This window comes from Scomber japonicus, chromosome 18 (genome assembly GCF_027409825.1).
Source record: "Scomber japonicus isolate fScoJap1 chromosome 18, fScoJap1.pri, whole genome shotgun sequence".
NCBI classification, from domain to species: domain Eukaryota; kingdom Metazoa; phylum Chordata; class Actinopteri; order Scombriformes; family Scombridae; genus Scomber; species Scomber japonicus.
Genome location: NC_070595.1, coordinates 3,978,912 through 3,993,079, shown reverse-complemented (window position 1 = coordinate 3,993,079; position 14,168 = coordinate 3,978,912). Strand labels below are relative to the sequence as shown.

The 14,168-nt window shown below is 37.4% G+C and overlaps 1 protein-coding gene across 1 annotated transcript; it reads left to right on the top strand.

Annotated features, from left to right (window-relative positions):
- Nucleotides 1–330: 330 nt before the first annotated feature.
- On the top strand, nt 331–12,399 carry LOC128379628 (transmembrane protein 106B-like). Its single transcript, XM_053339320.1, has 8 exons — nt 331–462; nt 4,188–4,367; nt 5,143–5,206; nt 5,295–5,448; nt 6,215–6,355; nt 8,101–8,144; nt 9,261–9,314; nt 11,794–12,399. The coding sequence occupies exons 2-8, from the start codon at nt 4,190–4,192 to the stop codon at nt 11,912–11,914; spliced, it is 756 nt and encodes a 251-aa protein (XP_053195295.1). The 5' UTR covers nt 331–462; nt 4,188–4,189; the 3' UTR covers nt 11,915–12,399.
- The last annotated feature ends 1,769 nt before the right edge of the window (nt 12,400–14,168 follow it).

The following is a 14,168-nucleotide window of genomic DNA, read 5'->3' as shown; positions in this document are numbered from 1 at the left end:
CCAATCATTCTTGGTTTGGGTCTGCACATGAGATGTGAAGAAAAAATGTCACCACCCTTGTGGTGACCTCAGCAGAGGACCGTTTCATGACTCTGTGCTATAGAGAAAGTGTAGGAATACATCACAGAGTCCTCTGCCTGACACTAACTGATTTTCACATTAAACATGCTACAAATATTGACATCTTGATAAACAAAACATGATACTTTTTTCATCAATACAGTTCTGATGTGTATTTAATGGAATCAACTTTGTGATGGAGCCAGCTATGACGTCCATTAGAGCTTTACTTTGAAATGCGTGACAAGAAGTGGTTGAGTGTTGCGTTCAGAGTAGTGTGACGCTGTCGCACTCAGAAACGCGTCTCACCCTCACGGCACCGAACAGAACTGTGTTGACTCCCGGCAGGACTAAAAAAATGAAGACAATGCTAACGACTTAATCGGAACGCTCCTCGAACAGGTAAGCTGTCAGCAGTCAACTGTCACTCTCTAATATCCGAGACATTTGCAAGAGGCGGGAACACAGGAAATAAAAGTACGACGTCGTTTTAAAAGCGTGTTACGATATGTTTCGTTTAAATGAGCTTTAACGTTAACAACAAATATATATATAACCCCGTTTACAGAGAGACATTTCTTCTTTCTTTCTAGTTTTTCTCTTCTATCACTTACTACACAGTGTAGTTGTGAAGCAGGTTGTTCCACTACAAAAAAGTAAATGTTGCTTTCTGGGTTAAAGTTTAATATCTTTGACTTTGACATCAGATATGTGATATCTATCTTGATAAATAGACCCTGACATACTCACTGACAACACATTAAGTGCGTAGTTCTTACTCCACCTTGTGTGTGTTTGTGTGTGTGTGGGTGTGTTTATGTTGTGTCTATGCAGCGTAACACAAACTGGCATTAGCTTTATTGAAGTATGGAACTAGGCATTGTTAATAATTCATTGGATTAAGGTGTAAATCCCCCTTTAAAATCAGTACAGCCATGTTTTTCAGCCATCATCAGTCTCCAGTAACAGACAGAGAGGAATCCAGCACTCATCATGTAGACATGCTGCTTATCTGAAGGCCAGAAAACATTCCACTGATCCCAGCTCAGTGACTCCTATCAACATATCTCCTCTTTTTATGCGAGTTAAATTTAGTCATCTGACGCAGTTGAAGAGGTTCAGTATCATACACAGAAGCTAACTCAAAATTAAAAGTCAAGATGTGATGAATTCCTTCTTTTAGATCCCATATCCGTTTACATTGTTTACTTATTGTAACAATAGAAAATAGAATTCTTATTTGCAATCCAGTTGTAGTTCTTGAACCAATCAATTTCAACCAATACTGTCATGACCCCGCCCATCGACCACTCCACCTATCAAGATTAATTTAGAAACAACCGCTTTTTAACAACTTCCTCCTACATGATGTTCAATGTGTGTGTGTCCTCTTTCACTCAGAAATATGTCACTCTGTGGAAGTTAAATACCGTCAAAATAGTTTCATCTGGACTTTTAGGCTTATATAGTTTTTACTTTTTGTCATTATATTTATTTATATATCTGTCTTTTAGGGCTGCAACTAACAATCGTTTTCATTGTCAATTGATTAATTAATTAATTAATTGTTTGAATTAAAAAATATCAGAAATTGGTGAAAATTGTCCAAGATAAGGTCCATAAATATCTTCTCTTGTCCAGTTAACTTCAGTTTCAGAAGCTGGAATCAGACGATTTAGACTTTTTTTTCTTCATCAATTATTAAAGTAGTTGCTGATTAATTTAATGGTTTACAATGAATTGATTAATTATTAGACTTATTATTGCAGCTCTACTGTCTTTCATTTTGCGTCTCACTTTTCTATATTTATTCACACTTAAGCGTAATTTCTTAACACTGAACAAAATTCACAACAATACAAACCTTAATAACAAAATACATGGACACATTCAACATATTTACAATAATTTACTAGTGCATTCTTTTCTTATTTATGCAGTTCATTCTCCCCAGCATTGTCCATTAGTCCCAGCATTCATCCTTAGATAATGAGTGTGTTTTTCTATACAGTACATTTCCTCCACAGCCTCTGTCCTGATCTTGTGATGTCACATTTCAGCCAGCTCTTTGTGAAAGTCTTTTTACATTCAAGTATCAGGATTTTGAAGACATACTGTAAACATCTTCTTTTAAATATTGTTGATTATTTTTATCTAAAGCAGTACTAATAGATTTTTTGGAGGCTTCAATGAGCTGAAACAGGTGCACAGTTACACTTGGTTGCATTTTCTCCAAGATTTTCATAAAGCTCCTGCAATATGATGAATATATTAAAAGCATCACAAAGTACATTATCATCCATATCATGACGAATATTCACTGTCTTGTAGCTTTGTTTGGGTCTCCAGAGCTCCTGTTGCTGCTCTCTGTGTGAACTTAACTTTATCAATCAGTCAATCTATCAAACTTTATTTATACAGCAGCTTTCATACAGGTTCATCTAGTTCAAAGTGCCTTACAGCTGATTGACAAGCTGAAGACAGAATAAGTGACATGATAAGACATAAAGAAAAGGAAGAAAAATGACAATGGAATAAAAACAAAGACAACATTGAGACCAATGCAGGCAAGAGAAAATAAAGATGATAAAAATGTTTTAAAAAAGTAAATAAAGTAAGATAAATAAGAAAATAAATAAATAAAAGAGAGGAAGAGATAAAGAGTATTAAATGTTTAAAAAAAAAGTTGGTTGAAATAGAATAGGAAAAAAATAAAATGAAATAAAAGAGATAAAGTTTAATAAAAGCTGGAGTAAAACTAAGTAACAAAAGTGATAAAAAGACATTTATTTGTGTAATTTATATAATAAGTTATAATGATGGTTGGAGGACACATACGTACATTGAGTAACAAAAGGTCAAATGTAAAAGCTATAATATATATGACAATATAAATTAATCTTATGTTTTAGTTTACTGTACGTATACTGCATTGATCCCTAAAATGTAAGCATTTTTAAATGTCAGTTTTTACACCAATTATATTGAAGTACTGTAAGAGCTATTATTATTCTGGTGGCAGTTTGGGGACTCTGTATACTGCAGGAGAGCTTGTGGCTTAACTAAATGAAGCAACTTTCCTTTAATGTAACACCAAATAAAAATTTAAAAAAAGTACAACTCTGAATGACAAAAAATCCTCCACACAGTATTAGAAGTGCTTTTACATCAACAACACGTGCTTACTGATTTCTTCTTATGTGGAAGAGTTCAATCATCAATCGTCATGACGTCATTAGTTCAACATGTATTGCATCCCTTATCAACATGTGACAGCATTACACAGTGATACAAACACTCATCATACAAGCTGGGAAACTGAAACTGTCTATGTTGATCTGTGTACTTTCCTCATTCGCAGCCTATCAGTGTGTTTGTTTTGTGAAGCCTGTGTGCACCTGCAACATTCACCACAGTCACACACACTTCCTGAATTGATTCATTTTTTTGAGAGTTTTTATATTGTACTGTGTGTAGAATAGAAATCATTATTGTAGAGCTGCAGTTTTACATCCTTTAGTCTCACACACCACACAGTACAACATAGTGATACAGTGTATGGTGTCAGTGAGTCATATGGTTTAGTGTTTGTGTGTGTGTGTGTGTGTGTGTGTGTGTGTGTGTGTGTGTGTGTGTGTGTGTGTGTGTCTAAAATACTGAGAATAAAAAAGAAAAGTTGTAATTTTACAACTGTTGTAATATTTCAAGATAAAGATTTGATAAGAAACAGGCATGATGCTATAAGTCATAATTTACAAAAATAATGAAACAGTTATTTTATTTGACAGGAAAGATAACATAATTAGAATAAAGTCATAATTCTACTAAAAAATTAGCCTTAATTGAAAGGTTGTTGTATTCCAAATAAAACAAAAAGTCATTGTAAGTCTATAAGAAGAAAAGTTATATTATTATTATTATTATTATTATTATTATTATTATTATTATTATTAAGTTGTAAATTTGTGGAGAAAGCTGTAATATTTCAAGATTTTATAAGAAAAAATCATAAAACTAATTATGATTAATGAGACAACATAATGATTTTATAGTGTAATATAAGTCTAATACTGTAAGTGTTGGAGTGTAAATAGGCATCTGATTGGCTCCTGTGTTTGTTCTGTCAGCTATGGGCTCTGCTCCCAGCAGGTGTGTCGCTGGCATCGACAGTGGGAGTGGCCAGGCGGCGGACGGTCGGCCTATCGTAGAGAAGGATGACACCAAGAGGCGGAGCTCCGGCAGGAGACACAGCTCAGGAGAGACGGTGCACTGTCCCACCTGCCAGGGTACTGGACGTATACCTAGAGGTAACACACACACAGACACACACACACTTAAAGACTGTGTAAAGTGAATTCAGACATTTTCTTCTAAACACATTAAATAGGTAGGAAATGTATTTCTAAAAAAGGTGTAAAAAGCATTTCAACCATTTAGATTTGAATTGTGGAGCTAGGCTTCACAAACTGTGTTTCAAGATTTCTGTGTTCAGGATTTAGTGGGCGTCTGAAAATCACCCAGCCCCTGCTGCTGTAGAGGTATAAATACATTCAGCACATACTACTACTACTGCAGTCTACAGTTAGCCAGTTAGCTGAGTTAGCCGCCGAGCTAGCAGCTGAGTTGGCCACCGAGCTAGCAGCTGAGTTAGCAGCAGAAAGCTCTCAGATGTAGCGTCCATGTTTCTGGTAGAGGTGGTGACTTTGATTGACAGGTGACCCTTGGTAGGGGGCAGGGTTTGAGCGAACTCGGCGGGCACTCCAACAGCGTTTGGGAGCAGAGAAAGAGACTGATTTTTACACAACTTTGAAGCCTAATTTCATATATTTGATTTTTTTAATCATTTAAATTTGGCAGGGTGGTTAACAACACACTTTTCTGTGGTATGTCAAACTCAGAACACATATTTATTCTTACTTTACACAGACTTTAACACATCACAATGACGGCACAGTGGTTGGAATGAGAAATGACATCTATGATTATTTGCATTATTGATACATTTATTGATTATTTTTTGGATTTAGTGTTAAATATAGGAGGATTTAACTGCTTTATCATGTGTTTTACTATGTGTTCCAGGTGAGGAGAGTAAGCTGGTGGCTGTGATTCCCTGCACTGACCAGAGGCTGAAACCCAGACACACGTAAGAATATAACAGCAATTACATAGAAGTCATGTTACGAGCTGATGACATCATGTCATTCATTGTTTCTTCCTCTCTCCTCTCGCAGGAAGTCGTACGTCGCAGTGTCCATCGCCGTGTGCCTATTGGTCAGCTCCCTGGTGTTGTTCTTCCTGTTCCCCCGCTCCATCCTTCTGTCTCCTGTGGCGGTCCAGTCATCCTTCGTTTACTTCACAGACGAAGGCATCCAAATACACATCACGGTGGGTGGGTTGGGGGGGGGGGGGGGGGTATAGAGTGTGATGAATGACTAAAGAAATGTAACTTTTAATCCTCCTGTTGTCCTTGTGTCAAGGAAGGGAGGGAGGAAAGGAGGAAGGGAGGAAGAAGGAAGGAAAGAAAGAGAAGGAGGGAGGGAGAAAGGAAAAGAGGAAGGAAAAAAGGACAGAGGAAAGAAGGAAGGTAGGGAGGAGGAAAGAAAGAGAGAAGGAGGGAGGGAGGGAGAATGGAAGGAAGGAGGGAACGAAAGAGGGACGAAGGAAGGACAGAAGCTAGGAAGAAAGGGGGATGGAGGAAGGAAGGGAGGAAATAGAGAGGGAGGAAAGAAAAGAAGGAGGGAGGAAGGAAGGAAGGAAGAAAGGGGGAGGAAGGAAGGCAGGAAATAGAGAGAGAGGAAAGGAAGGACAGAAGGGGGGATGGAGGAAGGAAGGGAGGAAATAGAGAAGAAGGAAAGAAGGAAAGGAGGAAAGAAAGAGAGAAGGAGGGAGGAAGGACAGATAGAAGGAAGTAAAGGAAATAGAGAGGGAGGAAAGAAAGAAAGAAAGAGGGAGAAAGGAAGGACAGAAGGAAGGAAGAAAGGGGGATGACGGGAGGAAATAGAGAAGAATGAAAGAAGGAAGAGAGGAAAGAAAGAGAGAAGGAGGGAGGAAGGAAGGACAGACAGAAGGAAGTAAAGGAAGAAAGAAGGAAGAGTCAGAACAGACGGGTCCATTTGACACAAAGGTTAATAATAAGTGTGATTTCTTGTAGAATGTGTTGAACATCACCAACAATAACTTTGGAGGGATGCAGGCCTACAACCTGAGCGTGCAGGCCCTTAACTTTGACACAGTGGTGGGATCAGTCTCCATCAAGAACGTCACATACGTCAATCCTCTGTCAATCAAAATGGTGAGACGTCCCGCCCACACACAGGAACACAGCTGCATGTATGGCTTACATTATTACTGCTAGAGGTGCACCCATTGTCAAATTCTGGACCCATACTGATTTTTAAAATAAGAATTTGGCTGATAAACGATTTTTGTTTGTTTGTTTGTTTTGATGATGTTATGTTTTGATGTTATTTATTCCACATTGAAAATCATTACACTGTCTTAGAATGAGCACCCTTTTTTCTTTTTAAAAACACAACTGCTTTGAAATCCTTTCAGTTTCCTTTCACAATGACCTACTGAATGAGAAGAGTTTTTCTGTACTTGTACTTCCATACTACTGCTGCTACTACTGTCTGAGTCTGACTGACTGCAGATAACCAGAACATGGAGCATTGTATCTTATTTACAGATAGGCTCAGTCAATACAGAGAATACAGGCTGATACGGATATTTGGCATATATATCAGTACATCCTGAGAACAACTGAGACAGCTGCCATTGTGACACCAGCTTTGTTCTATTGTCAACTAATTCTAAAAAGACCAAATCCAATGTTTTAACCCCAGTGTGTAAAATACAGGGAGGAGCATTGTTATTTACCAAACCTGAAGGTAATGTTGCTACGGTAACTGTGGAGAGGAGGAGACAGAGGCATGTTGAACCTGATCATATAATAATATCCACATAATGTTATAAGGGTTTTTTTTATTGCATTATGAGGTTTTTTTTATTACATTATTGGGAATTGAAATGATTACATCATCAGATTCTACAAAGCACAATTGTTTTCTTCCACTTGCTACTTTCCACTTGCTAATATTATAGGAGTGGAATATTTTAGGTTTTAATAACAGCATTGACTTTGTCACAAATACTCTCCCATACAGCATTCTGGTGATATTTTTTTGCTGTAACTCAATATATTAGTAAACCTCTTCCACTCTAATTCCATGGGATCACATTTCTCTATTACTCTCCATTAAGACACAAAACCTTCATTTAAATACTGTTGTCTGCACCTGTTATCATTTGTGCAGTGATTCTTAGTAGATCACCCACCAAACCCATGCAAACTACATGTGCAATATGTTACACTGCACACACATTTTAGTACCTTTATTAGGGATCTTAGTAAATCAGGAACTATATGGAACAGTACTGAAACTGTAGATGTTTAGAATAAAACACTTGACTCATGTAGAATCATTGTTTTAAACTTAAGGGCCGTCCACACTGAGAACAGCAACTATAATGATAACTATAAATGTATAGTTTTATTATTCCAAGCAGAGTGTCTTTATGTTGAAGCCAGAGGCAGGATATCAGGAATTTCTTTAAATTTGGCACAAACGTCCAGTTGGACTGAAGAATGAACTAATTGAGAATTTGATGACTGTAACCTCAGGTCACTGTAACCTCATAAAACACATTTGTGGACATAACTCTTGATTTCATAGGCTAATTAACAAAGGTTGATACAAATGTCTAATAGGATGCTGAAGGTCAAAGGTCAACTTCACTTTGACATCATAATGTTTTTCTGGCCATTTTTTTGACAACGTAACTGTTATTATATTTCACATCTGGTCAGACTCTGAATTATGACTGTAATCTTGGGGACCCACTTTGAAACTGTGGTGATTTATTACATTCCAACAAATATTATATGTGAGTCTGGACAGTAATGAATGTGAACTGAAACTTGTTTGCTTGGCAGAGGCAGCTGTAACTTCTCTCTGCTTGTCTCTGTCCCTGCAGTACTCCTTTGTGATTCCCGTCAAAGTGACAGATTCTGAGCTGAGGTGAGCTGCCTGTATCACTTTACACACACACACTAATATTCACTTTACACACACACTAACATTCTCTCATTATAGTTGTACTTTAACTCACTGGTTCTTTTTCATACAAATACTGTTCTCATTCACTAATTATCTTCTTTCCACGTTTGAAGCTACTGTTAAAAAAAAAGCGGGAAAAATTACAAGTGGATTTGAGAGGAGAGGAGAGAGAGGCACAGTGACAAACAATCAACATAAAATAATACTATACACTATATGTTAATAATATGATGTAATGTTATTTCCAGCCATTTTATAGACATAACAATTAATTAATGAATCAAAATCAAATCAAATCAGCAGATAATCAATAACAAAACATTTTTTATTGCAGAACTAAAAATGTTGCAATAACAAACAAATTTCATACATGCATATTTATTACCCAAAAGTCATGTAACACATGGGTCACACACACATAACCCTGGACATAAGAAAGTGGAGTCTTGAACCACACATGATCAACTAACATTTTAACATGTCTTGCCCTTTCCAAGACCCCAAACCTTTACCTTATCTTAACACAGAGAACCTGATAACCACCAGACCCCTTTAATGTAGTTAACATGAGCATTCCTCAGGGTCAAGGCAGGGGGTCATACATCCACACATCCAAAAACTCACATCTTCTTTATCCTGACATGCACCAAGGAAACAAAGTAGGAGCACATTCCACCACACAGTACAGTTACAAGACCAAAGCAGAGCACAGTCATACATTCAAATGATCAACTCAACCACACAGACCTCTCTCTGTGTGTGTGTGTGTGTGTGTGTGTGTGTGTGTGTGTGTGTGTGTGTGTGTGTGTGTGTGTGTGTGTGTGTGTGTGTGTGTGTGTGTGTGTGTGTGTGTGTGTGTGTGTGTGTGTGTGTGTGTACAGTGTAAAGCAGCATCATCACATGGAGCTGAACTGTGTAGAGTCTGAAGAAGTATGTGCAGATAATGACTGAGAGAAAGAATACAGAACATTTTCAAACACACAGTGTGTGTTCAACATCAGCTCATTCAGTAAAAAGCTTGTATCAGTCATCATCACTGTAGTGTAAATACTGTGTCTTTTCCTCTTGTCTCTGCAGTGATTACTGTAAGAAGGAGTCATTACCCGTCCACATTCTGTACCTGCACCTACAGTAAGTATCATCATGTTCTACTGCAGCTATAAGGTGATGTCATTTTCCAACTTTAAGGTGCTTTCACAAAACAAAGTTCTCCACAATATTAAATGGCAGGTCGGCCAGCACGATAAACTCCATGAGTTTCCTTGTGCCAGTCCTTGCCTTCCAACTGTCATGGCTATACGGACGGGTACTGGCTAAAGTCGTTTGCTTTAGTATCCGTTTCAGTGTTCGTTTTTCTTTGTCCACGCTCCACGTTTACTCTGAAGAAGTCAGACAGCTAATGATTCTGGATTCAAAAAACTGTCTGTCACATCGTGACAGGGCTCAAAACTAGCATGTCGGTGGTATGGAACTTCTTTGGAGTAAATGAGACAGATAAAAGACAAGCCATGTGCAATCTATGCAACGGGAGCATCTGCAAAAAGTTTAAACACGACAATGACGACATTGATCGGATCGTCGAATTAACACATTACAGCCGATCTCACAAAAAATATTGGCCGATCCGATATAGCTGATCAGATTGGCGGAAAGCCTAAAATCCAGGTTATCCCACACAGCTACTGACTGTCTAAATCACATCCTGTTTAATAATCACATTGAGCACAGACAGATCAGACAAGTCCGCTCACTAATTCATATCTGAATTAGAATATATCTGAATAAAGTCCAGTCTAAACACTGTTGAGGTGACGCCCAACACCAAAAACTACTAACAGATCACAGATTGTGAATGGAGAGTTTTTGTGGAAAAATGTGGGAAAGTTGAAGTGATGGAGAGAAGAAGAATAGGAGAATAGTCCCTGGACATTCATCTGTAATATGGCAAACAAGAGATTTCACCAAAGCTTCATTAAGCTCACATGATTTATAAAGGAGATCATTTTCTTGTAAAGCAACATTTATCTCTCATGACTCATAGTATATGGATGGAGGATTAGGAATAAACAAAAGGGTGTTAAATATCTATCTATAAACTTCAGAATAAATCACACCTCCAAAATGTTCAAATAATGTATTTTGTGCATTTCAAACTCTTTTAGGAAAAATCTGAATAAATCAGTATGAATACTCCAAAGTTCCATCAGTGTTTCCATCTGTGCTGGTGATGAACATCTTAAAGTTAGTGAATGTTCTCAGTGTGTTGACTTCTGACCCAGTTAGTACTCACATGACTGCTGCTGCTCACTGTTTCATTCACATACTTCACACTGAACAGGAAACAAACTCAGTGACTGTGTGTCTTTATTAGATTATCCCTCAAATATCAACTGAGTGGCTGCATTCAGGATTCAACAACAGTTTAAAAAGCATTGTAGCTTTCACCAACTAGAAACTTCACTGCTTCTGAGAGAGAGAGAGAGAGAGAGAGAGAGAGAGAGAGAGAGAGAGAGAGAGAGAGAGAGAGAGAGAGAGAGAGAGAGAGAGAGAGAGAGAGAGAGAGAGAGAGAGAGAGAGAGAGAGAGAGAGAGAGAGAGAGAGAGAGAGAGAGAGAGAGAGAGAGAGAGAGAGAGAGAGAGAGAGAGAGAGAGATTTCATTCCTGGAAGTTTGTGAGAGAATATCTGTTTGTCTGTCTCTGCTCAAAGATGTGTTGTCTTCTTACTGCTATCATCATCTAAAGAAGGAAAGATTATCTGTGTTTATTTCAAATCTGAGTCCTGTGACCAGGATTTATGACATTATAGTAGCTCCCAGTAGCTCCCAATAGCTCCCACTCCCACTAATTAGACAGAGGCTGTTTAATCCCAAGAACATTGCACAGTTGTATATAGTATCAGGAATTTATGTATAGATTTATATAATTGCAGATTATTTTACACAAAGATTATTTATTGTATATAGTATTTTTTTTATAATACATTTTTAAATTAAATTAAATTTAATTTAATTTAATTTAATTTAGACTTTTTTTATCACTTTCACCATTATGCAGCTAATAATAATAATAATATTTTTTCCCTAGGTGGATCAATAAAGATACCTTACGTTAATATTAAATGCAACTTTATTTTTAAAAAAAAAAGCAAGAAATCAATTATTTTGAAATAGATTTAATAAATAATGTATGATCCCTTAAAGAAGTGACAGATGTATGGCATTCAAAACAATATCAGCAGGTCCATTAATGAGCTGTTAAACTGATAGATATCTTACTTTACCTTCATTTTGATTTAGTATGCAGTTTACACCAGTGTGATGTGGAATACACACACACACACACACACACACAGTCTTTGTAAGTCTTACTATCACACCTTATTAAGTGGCAGGTCTGCTGTTAGGAATCCCATGAAAAGTCACAATGTGTGAAAGACTCACACTCATTACATCCTACTGAAGGAGGAAATGTGTGTGTGTGTGTGTGTGTGTGTGTGTGTGTGTGTGTGTGTGTGTGTGTGTGTGTGTGTGTGTGTGTGTGTGTGTGTGTGTGTGTGTGTGTGTGTGTGTGTGTGTGTGTGTGTGTGTGTGTGTGTGTGTGTTGTCCTGCAGGATGTCCATGACAGTTTACTACCTGGCCCACTATGAGCAGCTCTCTCTGGACACATACGAGTACATCGACTGTGGATCAAACAGCACCATACCGCACAGTGTGCTACCTCCACCTCCCTGATGGATGGATAGATGGACGGATGGACAGAGGAACAGATGAACAGAGACAATGTTTATGAAGTGGAATAGTTGGCAGTGTAATGTGTTTTTTTTTTCTTTTCTTTTTCATGAACTGTATCGCCAAAATGTTGGATAAAACCATTATGTGATTCCTGGTTGGTGTTCCTCATGGATGGATGGATGGATGGATGAGGAGGCACCTTCCTGTGTCTGAAGGAAGAAACTGTAGCTATCACTCTCATCCTCGCCACCTTGATGGTTTTGGACAGTAGATGTTGAGAAGGAGCCTGAACATACACTGACAGTCTTAACGTTGGTGCAGTGATGCTACAGTGAAGACCTGATTATACTCTGATTTAAGATCACATGATGTTACTGAAAGTCCAGACAGTCATGTGACCATGTTGTGATATTTTTGTGCTGGTGTAGATTTTGACCACTCTAAAAATAATGTTCAGTACATTCAAATGTATCTCATTTTACTCAGTGCTGCATTTTGTCTATTATTATTTCTTTATTTTGGGTCACTTAATATGACTAAAACATCAGTTTACACACATTAGTCAGATCTTTCCAACATGTTCCAGTGTGATTATAGAACATTAAGACTTCACACTTTCCACTTCTTCCAAATTTCATCAAATTGAGTGACCTAAAATCTCATTGAGACGGTGATACTTTTTATTACAAAGCTTTCATCAATAATTTCATAGCAGTCCTCTGTTGATGTCTGACTTCCACTATTACATCTAGCAGGTACGCTCAAGATCCCAAAGAGATGTTCTGTTCAATTATCTGTACATATAGAAGAGTGGACTTTACAGTGAAGTAGGAAACATCATCAGTTCAACTTTTGAAATGAACAGTTTTTACATATTTACTACTGGATTTATCAGTGAGAGAGAAGAACAGAACAGAATGATACAAATAAATACTTGTGCCAGAAACCTCCACCTTGTTTCTACAGCATGTTAAATGTTTCAGACTGGTCTCTTAGCCATAAAAAAGACACAGTTAAAAAAAATTTTTTTTTTCAGTTTTATAGAGACAAATCTTGTTGGAGGTGCACTTTAACTGTTAATGGGCATGTCAACCATTTCTTAAAAGTCCAGTTAATTAAAAGGAAACTCTGTGGTGACTTGAAAACTAATAGATGTTTGGTTTAAATGCAGATTGAAACTAAGAAATACAAAAAAGAATCTATTGCTAATTGGGTCAGAACATAGAAGATTAAAAATGACTATAACCAGATATTCTGCTGTCATAAAACATACTAAATATTCCATAATGCAACTGAATACTTTCTTTTGTGATGCAGCAGAAACACAAATTTTCTGTATAAACTGAGCCCGAGGCGAGATGACATCATCATTATTTTCTCAGATTGTGGAAAGAAGACATTATCATGATGTGTAAAAGAGGTGGACTGAAAGTTGGAAACTAGCCTGTCTGGAGTCTCACAGATCTATCAGGACTAACATGATCCTGAAGCTGTGTGAGCATGTGAGCTGGTCATGTGTATCTGCTGAAAGAACTCAGAGCTGTAATTCATCTTTTTCTGTTCACTGAAAAAAAAAATCAATCCAACAACATGAAGAAGCGAGGAAAGGAGGGAGGGAAGAAGGAAGGAAAGGAGGGAGGAAGGAATGGAGGAAAGGAAAGGAGGGAGGAAGGAAGGGAGGAAAGGAAAGAAGGAACAGTCAAAACAAACGGGGTCCATTTGACCCAGGAGGACGACAGGAAGGTTAAGGGAATGATTTCATTATTTTTTCTGTTCATACTGATGAGTAGATCTTCTCTATATACGTCCTCCTTTTACAGAAAAATGCATTTAAAAGTAGATGATCAGCTTCTATTGAGCTTCAGCAGTGTGAGTTAGTCATATCAAGTGATATCTGACACATTTACTTTCTATTACTTTAGGATTACTGCAGTACCAAATATACAATAATAAAGACATGAGGCAGATATTCAGAGCAAAACTGGCCACTTTCTATACAAATACAAATCTAATTCTGAACTCATTTTCATGTATACTGTTCTGTATGCTATCATCCTACTTACAGTGTATTGATACAAACTAGAGCAACATCTGTGCCTAAACTGAGATATAATGAATACAGTAGTTTGATGGTGTAACAGTCAGTAGGGGGCGATGTTGTGTTTTGTATTAAACTTACTACTTTAACTGTTTGTCCATCAGTTTGTGAGTGACTGAATGTAAACCAGGGGTGTCAAACATGCGGCCCGTGGGC